Source organism: Cygnus atratus, chromosome 14, assembly GCF_013377495.2.
Source record: "Cygnus atratus isolate AKBS03 ecotype Queensland, Australia chromosome 14, CAtr_DNAZoo_HiC_assembly, whole genome shotgun sequence".
Lineage (NCBI taxonomy): Eukaryota > Metazoa > Chordata > Aves > Anseriformes > Anatidae > Cygnus > Cygnus atratus.
In genome coordinates, this window is record NC_066375.1 from 5,224,761 (window position 1) to 5,239,857 (window position 15,097).

A 15,097-nucleotide genomic window follows, 5' to 3' on the forward strand; every position below is an offset into this window, starting at 1 on the left:
ATGTGAAGACAAATTTGGATCAAAAATACTGGAGAGGGAGATGGAGGAATCTTAAGAAAAAGTAAGCCTGAAATAAAGTTTTCATAAAAAGAAAACAAAAATTCCAAAAGAAAAAGAATTGTTCCTTTTGTATTAAACAATAATTTTTTAAAACATCTCATGCAGTGTGCTTGCAATTAGCACTTGCTGGACAGCAGTGTCCTAATGAGCAAGAAAAAAAATCTGACTGAAACTCAAAAACTTGTACATTAAAAAAAAGTTCACTGTTCAACAAAATAGGAAGCAAAAATGCATGCATAGTAAGAAGTAAATTTGTAGGCTTTTGCTTATAACACTTATCTACAAAGAACCATAGTAAGAAAATATACTTACTGGTGTTTATCTTTTAATCTAACAGTATCCTTTTAAAGCTAGAAAAGCTGAAGCTCTTAATGTAAATCCTATGGATTCAATCAATACAAATTACAATAAATAGTCTACTACAAAAATAAAATGGGAAGGCTTAACAATTTGGCTAATGACACTAATTTCATATATTACAGTAGATCTATTAAAACATTATGGAAAACACTGTTTATGCTTTTATACTTATACAGATCTACATGTGTTTCTGTTGGAAGTGGAATGTGATTCAAGGATGACTAGGGAAGGATACGATCAGTGCCTTGGAAAATCACACAACCTTTCACCAATTCTCCCATGATGCACCCAACTGACCAGATATCAACTGAAAGTAAAAATGAGATGATCAAATTATGAAGTCTCATGAACAAAAGTGAGGAAAAAAACAAAAACATCTAGCATCTACAGTAAAACACAACAATGTGGAAAAACAAACTGTTAACATGAATTTTCAATCATTTCAACACCAACTAACTTAACTGCTATTAAATTGTCTTTTTAGCATTTTGTAAAATATAATCAGTGTTTACATTTCTGAAACAACCATGAAGAAGGATACAATCTCTTCCTGGGAACAGGACCTTATGGAGGACCATTTCTGCCATAATGCACCCAACAGACCAGATATCCACTATCATATGTTAGGTGCAACAAGGACAAAAGATTAAAGAGGTTTTTTTAAATACGATGATTGTTTATTTGTAACTTCACACTGCACATTTATAGTCCTGCAATTATTTTCTTGTCCTATCCAGAACTGCCTCTATTAAGGTTCTCATCCACACGAGCATTTGCTGTAGTACAAGCTGCCACACACATCAATGTAAACTCCTAGGTGGCTCAGCAAGGTCCTGTGAGTCCCTTGTATTAGGCAGCCAAAGTTACAGAAAGCACAATATCCCCAACCCCAGTGACAAAGCAAAAAGATGTACTATGATAAAAGACCAGAAGAGGCATCATATTACTCCACAACTAGTAAAAATCATCAATTAAAACACTAACACGCAAGTTTGTTGGCTGGATGTTCAAGGTATTAAAAACAGTTCAACTACAGTATAACACCCAGCCTTTTTAAGTGCTTTGCAGGTTTAAGGGAATATAAAACACGGTTTATCCTAGGAATCTGAAATAGATTTTAATAATCACAGACATAAAAGGGGCAGACTGTAAAAAGAAGATGCTTCACAATAAAAATCACACTGATAAAAGGGTTTATTATTTACACAATGATCACTATTTTAAAGTATCATCCAGCATAAATGTCTCACTTTTTTTTTTAGGGTAAAGAAAACGACACCAGGACAACACATAAGATAAAACAACAGCAGGGGAGCAGGAACAGTATACATTAAATAGAGATAAGCGTGCAGTAGAAAACTATTACCTTCTCCAAAATAACCAGCGTATATTTTTGTTGGTATTTCCAGTAATGTCATTAGCACACTTTAAAAACAGACATGGCAGAGGAAAACCAGCTCTGCCCTGATCTTTTAAAGCTGTTATATTCTGAGACAGATACGCGTTAGACAAAAGAGTGTTAAAGAGAGTTTAAAGTGTTACTCCAGTAACTTACCATTTTCTTTATAGCCCATTCCAAGGATAACCTCTGGTGCTCTGTAATACCGCGTTACTACATATGGAGTCATCATAAAATTAGTACACGCTGTTCTTGCCAGTCCAAAATCAAGGATTTTGAGTGTACAATCTGATTTTACTACTATGTTGCTGGGTTTCAAATCCTAACAAGAAATTATTTCAGTTAAGGAAGGATCAACATACTGGATAATACATTACTCCCCACTCCCAAAGTCATTATATACCACCAGTTCACCTCACATAGCAGCTTTACATTCGTGTTCTGATATATCTGCTGATTTATACACGGACCACAGACAAGTGAAATGCTGCACAGCTCAGTGCTCAAAAAAGTCAGGGAAATACCGAATCAAAATCATCCGCAGACTTTTAATCTACACAGTTGTGCACTGACAGTATAATCAGTTACCTTACATTCTGTAATGCACAACGTGTACATTTATCTACTTCCTTTAACACATCGAGTGGACCTATTTTGGGTACGAATAACAGTTGCATAGTAAAGGAGATTGTATGAATCCATCAGGTGTCGGTAGTAGAAAGTGTCACAACACAATGCATTAATAAGCATATTTGTTAATGACAGAAAAGCCACCTGCATTATTTTGATTAGCAAATTTCACAGTTAAAAGTATGATGTAGTGAAAATACAAAGTTATCCAGTGAGCAGGGAGAAAAAAAATGTTTAAAGATATCTGCCTCATGGGAAAAGGCATTATTGCACCCAAAGGAATATACAGCACAGGAAAAACTAAAGTACTTTTTTATTCACAGATTATCACAAGTCGCTGAATTACAGACGTACATTTAATTCTGCTCAAGTGTTTGACCTGGTTTCAGTCACATGAACTATGCTTTCAGGTACAAAATGTTCTTTTCTCAAGGGAGATGATGGGGACATGCAAATAGTTCAACTGTGAACATTTTAGGAAGGCAACAAGTTTCTGCAGAATGGTATTGAACCAGCTGGCTTGGACTTTCTAACCTTCCACTCAGACTTTTCTCTTGAAATAACAGAATAATTATTTACAGTTGTTGGCAGTGAAATTTGTTGTCATCTCATCTTGCTATAATGCTGGGCCATGTGAAGGATATCACATTTCAATATTCATCTATTAATAACAGAGGTGGGAGTCACACACATTATTTCAAAGTTCTATTTGGTCAGAGACGCTTTTAAGTCATCTCTAGATATATTCCTTTTGAGCTATCCCAGTTCTGTTCCTCTCCTAGACTGGATTCTCTTCAAAACCAAATCTCCAATTCATAAGAACATCTGTGTTCATAGAGTATCGTTAATGATCTAATACTACCTACTCTGTGGATGATACCAGCTGAGTGAAGATGTTTGATACCACATAGCATCTGGTAAAGAAGATAGGACATTCTTTCATGATCCAATTCCATATGAATAACCTGGCACAAATTGGCATCCATCAGCTCCATAACCAAATATCTAAAGCATAAGAAAGAAAACATTAAGAAAACCTGAGTCAAAAAGTTAACAAATTTTAAATGCATTTCTTATCCATTACCATAATTTCAAAATTATATTGTTATCTACTCAATCTAACCATTAAAAGTGAACAAAGTATTCAATAGTCCATCACAAGAAATTAGAATTTCGCTAGTTTTAGAAATGGCAGTCAGAATAATAATTCTGAGTTTTCTAAATTGATACAGCATGAAAAGCTCAGATTGACTGAAATTGATGAAGAAATTGCAGATACTGCAATGTATCAGGACTTGATGTTTCCTTTCACCGTAATTACACCCCCCACAACCCCCAAAAAATTAAAAAAAAATACAATTATCGTAAGGGCTAATAAGGAATGATTAATTTTCAAGTTAGAATATCATCTGCTTACCCACTCAAGGACACACACACCCTTTTATCCAAGCCCATTCACAAACCACAACAGCATATTCACTGCAATGACCTACACTTCCATCTTACGTGTGTAGTAAAACATCTTATTTTTTGCTTTCTTTCAGAAACACGCAGAAAGACTACCTAAAGCCTAGATTTAGTCTTTTAGCTACTCTCTGCATTCAAAGCATAAAGTCTATAAGATAGTGGAAATATAGCTCTATGGCTCATGCTACTATTTGTCGGGAAAATTAAAACAAAAAAATCTAGTACTTACACATCCTGAAACTCTTCTAGTGACTTCTGTGGTGTAAATACATTTAATAAACTAATTATCTATAAAGGAAAAACATTAGAAGAAATTCAGCTTTAATTCAAGTAAAAACCCATTTATTGCAGAAATTATTATTCAAAATCAAAGGCACACTGGTAATATGCACAATTTAAGTATTACTTGGTTTCACTTAATACACTTATACTGAAAAACTGCTGTTTCAAAAACAGTTCAGAACTGCAGCATGTATGCTGAAGGAACTAAGACTGCAGAAATGTTTTTCAAGTTACATGACACCTATCTCCCTCTCCAGTGCCTGAACGGCACCCTTTTTTTAAGCTACATCACTGCACCCTCCAAACCTACCAGTTAAATACTGTATTTAATACAGATCTTGCCTAAACTCAGAAAATATAACTACAGTGCAGTTACAAGAGACAAACCATCTGCCAAACAGGCTTCGTTCGCTTAACAGGACTTAAAAGACCAAACACACTACAGCAGTATCATCTTTACAAAGTCTACACTGAAGGTAAATCCACAACAGCACTGCAACAAAAACCTCCTACTCTTGGCACTTCATCCTCTTAACAACCAAACAGCTCACCCAAGAGCTCAACCACACAGTGTAAATTGTATTACCCACACCAAAACCTTCCAGTTTCACCATTTTTCTGGTACTTTGGTTATCGATAACAAGTAAGAGAACAAATCCTGAGCTTTTTAGACAAATTACACTAAGATGAGAGAGGGAAATATAAAGCCAAACTTACATTTTTGTGGTTGACACATTTTAAAAGAACAAGCTCTCTGTAAGCTCTTTTTGCATGGGTTTGATTCTGAAAAGGACGACTCAACTTCTTTACAGCAACATTTATTCCAAGGACTGTATCAAACGCAGCACTGGAAGTTTTCAAAGACAAACAACGTAAGTTGAAGTCTGTTTTGGGGAGGGGTGAGGGAAAAGGGCAGACAGGAGCAAGGAAATAAATTGAGATTTGAAAAAATCAGTATCAACTAAGCAGCTTCATCTGATTTATATTTACAAAATGTACATTCCTTAAAAACAGAATTAGGTTAAAAAAAGGCACTAACACTCTTAAGAGAAGTCTTCTGTGCCCCCCGTAAGATAGAATCTGCTGACTCAACAGATGGAAAAATATGTTAAGCTTATTTTAAATAAATTAGTATTTCAGTTGCCTAATCTATATACTTTGGCATTTTTTCGGGACAGCACTGCTGACAGTCATTTAACATTTGCAATAGGAGTTTCCCTAAAGGATAGTCACCTGATCTGTTCCACAGGTGTCAATGCACTCCTGCACGTGAATAAATTACAATCCATAGCAATTTTAATGCTTAGCAGAAAATTACACTCATCATCTGGTTTTGCACAAAATAAAAATCAATAGAATGGTGAAATATGGAAAGCTCCCAGGGAACAATACAACGGTTTAAAAATGAAAACGGCCATTCATCTGGTATTATTTTTCAGTTGTCCTTGTTCATTCCCTCTGCAATTTGAGATACAGATGCAAACTTGCTTTAACAGCTGTAAGAATCTACGGCTAAATTATCTGTATATCCAGAACACTGAAGTCTGAATATCCTCATTATTAACACAGAGACTATTTGGCAAATTATCTGCAAATGCATACCATAAATGACACAGGTGTTCCAGTTTCCTACCTCTGTAGTTTTAAATAAGGATTCCCATATTACTTCCATTTAATGTTACTTTGATAGGGTAGGAAAGAAACATACATTTTCCCAGAACATTTCTTTGTGAATTCCTTCCCTGCCTCATCAAGATGTGTACAACACCAGGCTTAAAAGGACCATCATATTATAGTACTCGTAGAAAAGACCAGCTCATCTGTGATAGAAATACTCAAATCATACAAAGTTTACCAGCACCAAGCCACTACTTTCCCTGCTGGAAAAAGCAGTACCACCACAAAGCAGGGTTTGCTTACAAAATGATGTTTTCTGGGAGGCATGGTTCTATGTCCCAGATTTGAATCAATGCACCATTTTCATTAAAGGCTTGCTAGCATTTATTTCAACATAGTTCTGTGAAATACACAGGTCATTATTCAGTGACGTACGATCACTCTCAAATTTAAAGCCTTTATGTCTATGTGAAACAAAACAAAATGGGAGGCCAGGCAATTGCACAAACTATTTTCCTCCCAAATATGAAGCATTGATGCTTCAATATTATTCACTTCACCTAGAAGACATAACACGTAAAAAGTTTCACATATATTACTGACTAACAGCGCCTGGGAATTAGTACAAAGCTAATAATCAACAGGATCCATACGAAAAAAGCTGTTCAAGCCAATCACAGCTAGCTAGGTCACTGCAGCAGAGGGGCATATGAGCAATTTTAGGCAAAGTATCCCTTCGTAATCTGACAAATCAGGTATGTGTCAAGACTCAGCCTCAGCACATATTAAAAAAGTCACCTGTACCTTTCATTTTGCTTATTTATCTACATGAAAGTGACTGGCACTGCATCTCAAAAAAGAATCTGCAGCTGCATCTTCACAATCCAAAATTAAAAACAGACTGATAGGGGGAAAAAAAATCAGACAGTAAAAAATGTATGAGCATGACGTAATTTACCAAGGAAAAGACGGAATATAACATCTTTTACCACCAAAAGCATACTTCTAAATATCACAATTTTACATAAATATAGAAATCGTGGTGAATTGTAGTAAGGTCTTCCCTGCACTTGTAATAGGTTTGCATCTTGAGCAAACATTTAATATTAGGAGTAACAATGTCACATACGTGATGAAATTATAAACAAAACATTACGACCTAAATTACAGCAAGAAATTACACTTCAGATCTGCAGGCAAAGGACTTTCTCTTTGAACTGCAATATGCTACTACCATGGATTCCTGCTCTGCCAGTTCCACTTCACTAACTTCCCTACTGCCTAAACACAAGTTTGCATGCAGCAACCAACTTCTCCCAACAATTTCTTCAAGCGCAACTGTAAATAAAGTTATCAACAGTTCAAGTTCAAATGAGTCTACAAATAAGACTGTGGTTTTGCTGCACTGAAGGACAAAAGAAATTTGTTGGGACAGAAAAATCAGATTTACTAGAAAAACATAGGAAATCAAGGGCAAGACAAGAAAAAAAATGACGACAGGAAGTCAAAGTAAACTTTCAAGTAATTTTGTGCAAGTGGTTACTCAGTAGCAAATAGACTGTAAGGTTTCAAATATGTAAATACTTCAGGAGAAAAGTGTGAAAAGTCACATATAAAAGTGAACTTCGTACAGAAATACCCCCTAGATAACAATCAAGTTCCCTTTTCATTTAGCTAAAGCTCTCATTTCGTATTTCCTTTACCACTGTTCTTCGTTGTTTTTAACTACTTAGTTTTTTCTTAATATAAGATGTAGAAAAATAAGCAACAACTATACCAATGAAGTTTCCTATTAATATTTGGAAGAAAAACAACAGCAAAATTCAGACCTCTCGCTGCTGAAGTAATATACTTGCTTTTAAAAGCTACTCACCAAAAAAATACTACACACAAAACCCCAGAAATATTTTTGTAATGTTTGCATTAAGCACAGAATGATTTTAAAAGAAGAAAGTATTGCACATGTGTATCACACGAATGACACTGATATTTTCCCGGCCAAAAATGACAGCACAGAACTTACCCTATGGTGAGATTTCTACCCTATATATCCGTGTATTCTGCGTATTTCCTTTGCGCGTTTTAAGGACTTTTATGGAGAAATTAAGATTTTGCACCTTCTTCAACTTGGACAGAGTTTTGAGATGTTTCACATGAAGATGAGAATTTATGCAATGTTTTACCCTGTTGTTCCAAAATATCAACTATTCTCAAAACAAGTCAATAAATCAGATCATCCCTTCCTCCACCCAAGACGTTGACCTTTATGCAACCCCAACTTTGCTTTGCAGCAGACGCCTAGTTTAAGTCATATAGTTTATGCACTACTTCCAATGAAAGGAGAAGCAATTACAACCACCCTAAATTCTTGCATGCAATCTAGAATACATAAATACACTTAATGTTATGCTGGTTCTGTATGTGTATTCTTTATATCCTATACTAACACTTACCAAACACTAATATGAAAATCCAGCATGCCTACCCATCCATCACTCAGCCCACTAAAGAAGAATGAAATAAGGCGGTCTCATCTTGCTTATTTTTCATCTATTAGCAGGGCAATAAGAACAAAGTCATTTTATTTTTAAATAAAGCTATGTTCACGCAAAAATGCATTTTCCTATGTGTACACAACTTTTTTTTAAAGGTTTTGAAAAGGCCAAAAAGACACGGGCAGGTGCAGTATAAGGAGTTGCTCACAATATGAGTCATCACACTTATTCTGCAGAATTTATAGACAAACAAAAACCGCAGGCTGGATTTAAAGCACGAACAACCCACCACGCTGCTCTGATCAAGTCTAACATTAGAGTTCCTAAGCATATCTGCTTACTCCCTTGTGTATGGAATTGTAAAACCGCATCGATAAACATTTCTGTTGTTACCAAGTACGTTTTGCCCAACAAAATAAGGGCTGGCAGTAAGCGGTGTAGAATGGATTGCTGCAGTCTAAAAAACATTTGAAAGTGTTTACCTTTAGCTGGCCCAGAGGTGTGGTGCCATACAAGAGACTAAGGTTCAGGATCAGACTAACGACTCTCTCGTCCTGGGCCAGTGGAGGCTGGACACAGAGCTGAGGTGCCACACCAAGGAAGAGACGGCCAGCCCAACCCCTCACACAGCATCCCTTCCTGGTTAATCCATGGAGTGACAATGACACTGACTTGCCTCGTCCTGCTAGTTAATGGCAAGGCACTGCATTGATGGCTCCTAGAAACGGACAGGAGTGATCGGGAATAAAAGGGGGGGAAGAAAGGGGGCCATGATGAAGAAACGAGTAAAACCCAGAATCTCTCACCATCTCATTGTCATTCCTTACATCGTAATATCATAACTACATGGGGAACGTGAGAACTAGAAACAAAAATGAAGTGGTTAATGAGAAGGAAATTTGTTGACCCTCTTAAGTTATGCAGTTATATAAATATTACTTTTCCTCTAAAGCCAAAATAAAAAAGCTAGTTTTGCACATGAACTACTGTGGGCAGGTATTTTAGTATCTATTTAGTCCATCATAACCCTGTAGCAAGAGACAGAGAAATTAGCAACAACATTTGACATCCTGGCACCTCTATCGGGAATACATTCAGATTTTGTTATATATTTATAGCTTTTTATGTTTTAATAAATTATTTTTACTCACCAAACAATGCCCTGTGCCCCTGATCCTATGGGCTTCAATTGCTGATAACGTTTTAGTACAGTGAACGTTGAATCTGCAACTTGAACACTGTAAAACTGACTATCACATTTACTGTCACTCATGGTGTAGTGTCATGTAGTTTTCTCTCTCAAGGACCTGGTACAGGTTTCAAGATCTTGAAGAAAAAAAAAGAAAACAGATGTTCAATCTCTGACTAATTCAAGGCAAACAAGTTGGAAAATATATTTTAATACAAATAACTTTTTCAGTAGCATACTCTTTAATAAGCATTCTTTCAACTTCACTTATTACTACTGCTAATGAAAAATTCCTGCAGACAAGACAACAAATAATTATAACCTTCACAGCTGTAAGCAAACACGTTTCTATTCCAATCCCCAACACAAAAAGCAGCCAAATAAACTGCAAAACCAAACCTTAATCCAACAGCTCTTTCTCTACAACATGAAGGATAGTCTGTAGCTCAGAGCTACGGCTGTCTCAACCCACTCTCCTCCTCCTATCTTAAATACACACTGACAGCCCATGCTATTTGTTAGCGTGCTTAAAACCCTACAAGAATCAAAGAGTTCCCTTTAAAGAAAGGAAAAGCAAACTGTATGAAAAAGAAATACCATCCAGGCAGTGACACTCTGCAGCTGGCCTCCCCCCAGCAGTTCTAATCAGCCTCCCGCCCAAAGCTGCAACTGGACTTTTACAAAGACACAGACTGAAGTCTAGAGGGCAGTACGGAGCAAGACCTGGGAGGAAAAAGTGTCACATTAACTGGGTTCGTTACCCAGAAAAAGAGGAGAGGAGGAAACGCACGAGAGACTGAAGAAAGGAGGCATTAAATAATGTATTCTCCACGGACACAATGGATGTGATGATTAGCAATGAACTATAAAGATGTTGATTAGACCTTTTAAAAAAGGGGAGAGAAAGAGAAGATGACGAAACAAAAGCCAGTTTGTAAAAACAGGAGCAGTGAAGCACTCTAGAAGATTCCCTAAGGAAGTGATGGACTCTCCTTCGCTGGAGGTTTCTGTGCCACACTAACATCTGTCAGGAACGCATTAGACGTACGTAATTACATCCAAGAGCAAGGTTAGGCACTAAACCTCTTTAGCTCTAAAGCACTACAGTAATGACTGTAGACCTCCCGTTTTCCCGGGCATCCATCCCTCCTCCAAACCTTACAAGACCTCAATTACCTCGGTGATTACTGTAGAGGTCCCTAAGAAATTCCCCAATTTTTAATTTCATGTTCAGCATGATAGATCATGTCATTAGAGCCCAGACTAAATTGCATAGTCAAGTGTTCCTTGAAACAGGAAATGAAAGCCGATCACCTTCCCTCTCAGCAGCTGCCTTAACCACCAGGCTGTACAACGTCCTTGTTAGCTACAGAAAAAGCAGTTGTTCTCTCTCTCTTCACTGGCCTACAGAATATTTGTGAGCCAATGCAAAACAGAAAAGCCTCAAGAGCAACCCAGAATCCCCCCAGAAGGGCACACAGCCACACAAAAGGCTTTCAGTCGTTCAAGAATTAGCATTTGGATGTCTCCCTTCCTTGGCACAAGCAGGAAGGAGCAGCATCTTCTCCATGGCCAGGGCCAGCAGACGAACACCAGGAAACGTGCAAGGAAAACAGGCAGAAGAGCTGCAAAACCTAACAGAGACTGGGGTTAATCCGGTAATGGCTAGTCTTAAAGCATTCTCAAGAAATATCTGGAGTCCCATTTAGCTTCTAGCATCCCAGAATCTAAGTAGCATTTTAAAAAGTAGGTACTCGATTTGGTCATCTCTGGCAGCAACTTAGGCAGTAAATTTACCTGATATATCCTCTTAGAAGTTCAAGGAAAAAAAGCAAGGGAGAAAGGATCAGCAAAAGGAAAACGTAAGCTACTGCCTCTGCTTTCTGCCTCTGCCACAGCAGCAGGAGGGAACAGAAATACACGTCCTACACGGGGCCAGTCAGATGTGGTTCCACCATGAGCTCACACTTAGATAAGACCAAAACCCTGCCTTAAGAAGTGTTCTCAACCTTTCCTGCTACACCCTAGGAACAAACCCACTCTTCCTTCCAGCCTTTTTTATTATTCCAAAGCTATACACTCTGCAGCACTGAATTTTTTGGTAAATGGTCCCTGAACAGCCCTGATATTTTCAGTAAATCTCCAATGTTGCAAGAAAGACACAGCTGGAAAGTGAAGACCCTACCTCTGCAAAAGGCTCAGAGGAGGGGAAAAAAGAGTACAGAACTTGATTAAGCTGGAAATCAAGTTAAAGACTTGATAGTTATGTGAGAATCATGCTGTGCATCTTCAGAGGATAATGAAGATCATTGCTTCTCTGTAGCGGTGATAACGAAGAATAGGGAAAAGGAAGTTATCCCGAACGGGAGAACCCAAACTTTAGAAAATCTTGTTTGTACAAAGCCATCCTTTGGAAACAACCTAAAGACCAGAATGAGCTCTTTAGACAAGACCCAAAGCAGGACTCGTGCACTGCAACAGACAAGCTTCACATTTTCTGACGTCCTTTGGAATTCAGTGTGCTGAGTGCCCAGCCATAATACGTGGAGAAAAGCAGCAGGCAGAGCCCTAGCTTTCACCTGGGCTGCAAGCTGCTTGGAAGCATCAGCACATGCGTTACTTCAGACGCACACGAACATAAAACTAGGTGGTGCAGGACTGTAGGTGTTCACAGGACTTAAGGCTTAAGAGTCTGTTTTGGGGGTCAGGACCCTTGAATAAGAACAGATTTCCCACTGCTCAAAGGAAAAAGTGTATCTGACAAGTGAGTTTCATAATCCTGTGCTGTTACTCTCCTACCTGAAATAATTCGATGCACCACTCCACCTAGCAACGTACGCAACATATTCCATGCTTCTGATATACAAGAATCTTACTTCCATTTCGGAAACGTATGTTTTCATTTATGGTTCCCTAGATACAGCTGCACCAAACAGGACCAGCGCCAAATGTGGAAGGCGTTCATTCACAGGATGGTCAGTAAACATACTTCTACGTTATTGATAACGGCGTGTTACCAAATCACAAAGTTTCAAGATATCTTCTTATTTTAGAGCATGCACGAGATGCATAAATTGGGTGTGGGTTTTTGTGCTTGTTTTAGTAGCTTGCTTGTACCGTTGGAGAAACTTTAAAAGGACGAAGTTGATTTTACTGTGTGCAGTGAGTTCAGAAACACTCACAGAAATGGTTTTCAACCTGTAGCTCATGAAAGATGAAATAACCAAAAAATAGGAAAACAATAAAACCACCCAACCTATCTCCAATAGGTTTATGAGTTATCATACAGAATTCCAGTAGGAAATATTCAGGGGTTGAAAGCGACTGCACTACGGTGTGTATGTATATACACGGTCTGTATTCAAGTCACCTCTCTACAAGTCATTTATTAAAATGGCAACGTATTATTAACCAGATCCATCCTCTGGATATTTTCCAAGTCAAAAGCTTCTGAAACAAACAGGTTTTAACAGCTGGGAACACATTCCTTGTGTTATTTTGGATACAGGGGTGTTATTACAACGAAGCATATGAACATCAAGAAATTGAACTTGATTTTTAAACTTCAAGCCAAATCGCGCTGCAGACAGAAAGAATACACATTGAACATGCTACCTATATATGAAAAGAGAAGATTATTCTGTGCTGTTTCCATACCTCCCCCCTTAGCTTATTACCTTTGCAAATCAACCAGCAGTGCTTGGCTTTTAATCGTTACAGCAGGACGTATCAACAGGTGCACGTCCCAGACGCAAAAACCTGCCGAGTTACCTCCCGTGCCGCTCCTGGCAGCCCTGGGGCAGCCCGGCACCGCAGGTGAGCGCAGCAGAGCGGCACCTCGACCGCTCACAGCGGGTTTTGAGGCACCCTCGGGCTCTCCCAGCAGCAGCCCTGCACTCCAACCCACCCCAGCCACCCACCCTGGGGCGAACGGGCGGCAGGAGGCTGAGCCGGGAGGCGGACAGCACCGGGAGCGGAGGCGGAGCGCTGTCGGGAGCTCCTCGCCTCCCAACCTCCCCGGGGGCCTTCCCCGGCCGGGGCCCGCGCCCTCTCCCCGCTGTGGGGCCGGGGCTCCGCTCACCGCAGGGCTCGGCTCGGTCCGGCCCCGCCGCCCTCCTCGCGGCCCTTCCCTCACCGTCGCGTCCCTCAGCGGGCTCCAGCGGGACGGGCCGCGGCGGCAGCCACCGCCGCCACCACCACCGCAGCCACCTCCTCCTCCGCGGCCGCCGCCTCCGCCTCGCAGGGCCGCCCCAGCCACAATGGCCTCCCGCTGCTCCGCGCAGGCCGCGCCAGGCCTGCGCGCGCTGACAGACGTCGCCTCGGACCAATCGTAGCCCGCCGCCGGCGAGGCTCAGCCAATCGAGCTCCGGGGGCGGGACCTCGCCGTGCTCTCCCTCAGAGGGCGTGGAAGGCCCGAAGCGGGGACGGGGAGGCTGCGGCCAATCGCGACGCGGCGCCCGCCCTCCGCCGTGATGTCATCGCCGCACGTCAGGCTCTCACGGTGCTCGTGACGTCGCCGCCCCGCTGCGGACAGCAAGGAGGGAGGGGGGCGTGCTGCGATGACGTCACGCGCCGGCATCACGTCACTGTCCGGCCCCTGCCTGCCTCAAGCCTGCCCTGCGGACGTCAGCCCCTTAATTAAAATAAATACTTCTACCCCTTAAGTAAATAGATAAATAAACCCCTTAATCGAAAATAAATAAATAAATAAGGGAAGCAAGAGTTGTCTGTTCCATGGTTTCTATGCTCGATGATTTTAGAAAAACACACTTTTTATTTATTTATTAATTAATCAATTTAAGGTATCTTACAGAGCAGGTGATGCCAGCTCCCTTCAGTAGCCCTGCGTTTTAACACAAAGCGGGCGCTAACTCCGGGCACTACAGGGGCCATGGGGTCAGTACCACAACATGGTGGCCACCGCGTTACACAGCCCTCACACAGCTACCGCAGGCTGGCAGCATGGGTTTTGTCCCAGCTTATCTGGGCTCTTTTACGTGATTATAAAAAGTATGTGGGAGCTGTTCTGTTACGAGCTAGTGTAGCACTTTCCAGCTATTAACCTGCATAAGCACGCAAACGTCACTGGTCATGACATGAATGGGCTTGCTTCTAAAGAAAAAAAAATAATTTCACTAATCAAAGATTTAATAAGAAGGCAGACATGAAAGATTCCAATTTCTGACTGTTCCAAAATACACAAACACGTGAAGCTCTCTCACAATTTGATACCCACCTTATTTCTTTGAGGTTTATAATGCTTCCTAGTGCTAGTTAGCTCACAACTAAAAATACAGGCCGTTGTGAAAAAAATACATAAAGATCTGAAATCATTAATCAGGCCTTTCATATAAACAAGTGTTTCTTTTTCTTGATTAGTCATAGCTTGAATTTGTAAATAGTACTCTCTTATTTACCAGTATAGGGTTTTGTTTGTTTGTTTGTTATTTTTTTTGTATTCCTGTGACTGTAGATTAGATACTATATTAAATACAAGTTTATGGCAATTTTTTCTTGGCCTAGGAGACAACATTATGTCCACAAACAAAACATGTAAAAATACAGACATAGCTTCCCTTTCCGATTACAGATTTCTTC

General features: G+C 39.8%; 1 protein-coding gene across 4 annotated transcripts in view; it reads right to left on the reverse strand.

The window, feature by feature from the left end:
* The window catches only part of MAPK9 (mitogen-activated protein kinase 9), a 28,078-nt gene extending 14,252 nt beyond the window's left edge, over positions 1-13,826 (reverse strand). The window contains exons 1-7 of one of the 4 annotated variants that reach the window (XM_035560573.2): positions 13,635-13,826; positions 9,462-9,636; positions 4,916-5,045; positions 4,146-4,204; positions 3,316-3,454; positions 1,976-2,141; positions 656-727 (exon numbers count right to left, since the gene is read on the reverse strand). In XM_035560573.2, coding sequence (XP_035416466.1) covers positions 656-727; positions 1,976-2,141; positions 3,316-3,454; positions 4,146-4,204; positions 4,916-5,045; positions 9,462-9,583 — 688 coding nt within the window. In that variant the 5' untranslated portion in view covers positions 9,584-9,636; positions 13,635-13,826. Of the gene's footprint in view, positions 1-655; positions 728-1,975; positions 2,142-3,315; positions 3,455-4,145; positions 4,205-4,915; positions 5,046-9,461; positions 9,637-13,580 lie in introns of all 4 variants that reach the window. The other 3 variants (XM_035560577.2, XM_035560576.2, XM_035560574.2) reach the window with 3 other exon arrangements.
* Positions 13,827-15,097: the final 1,271 nt, after the last annotated feature.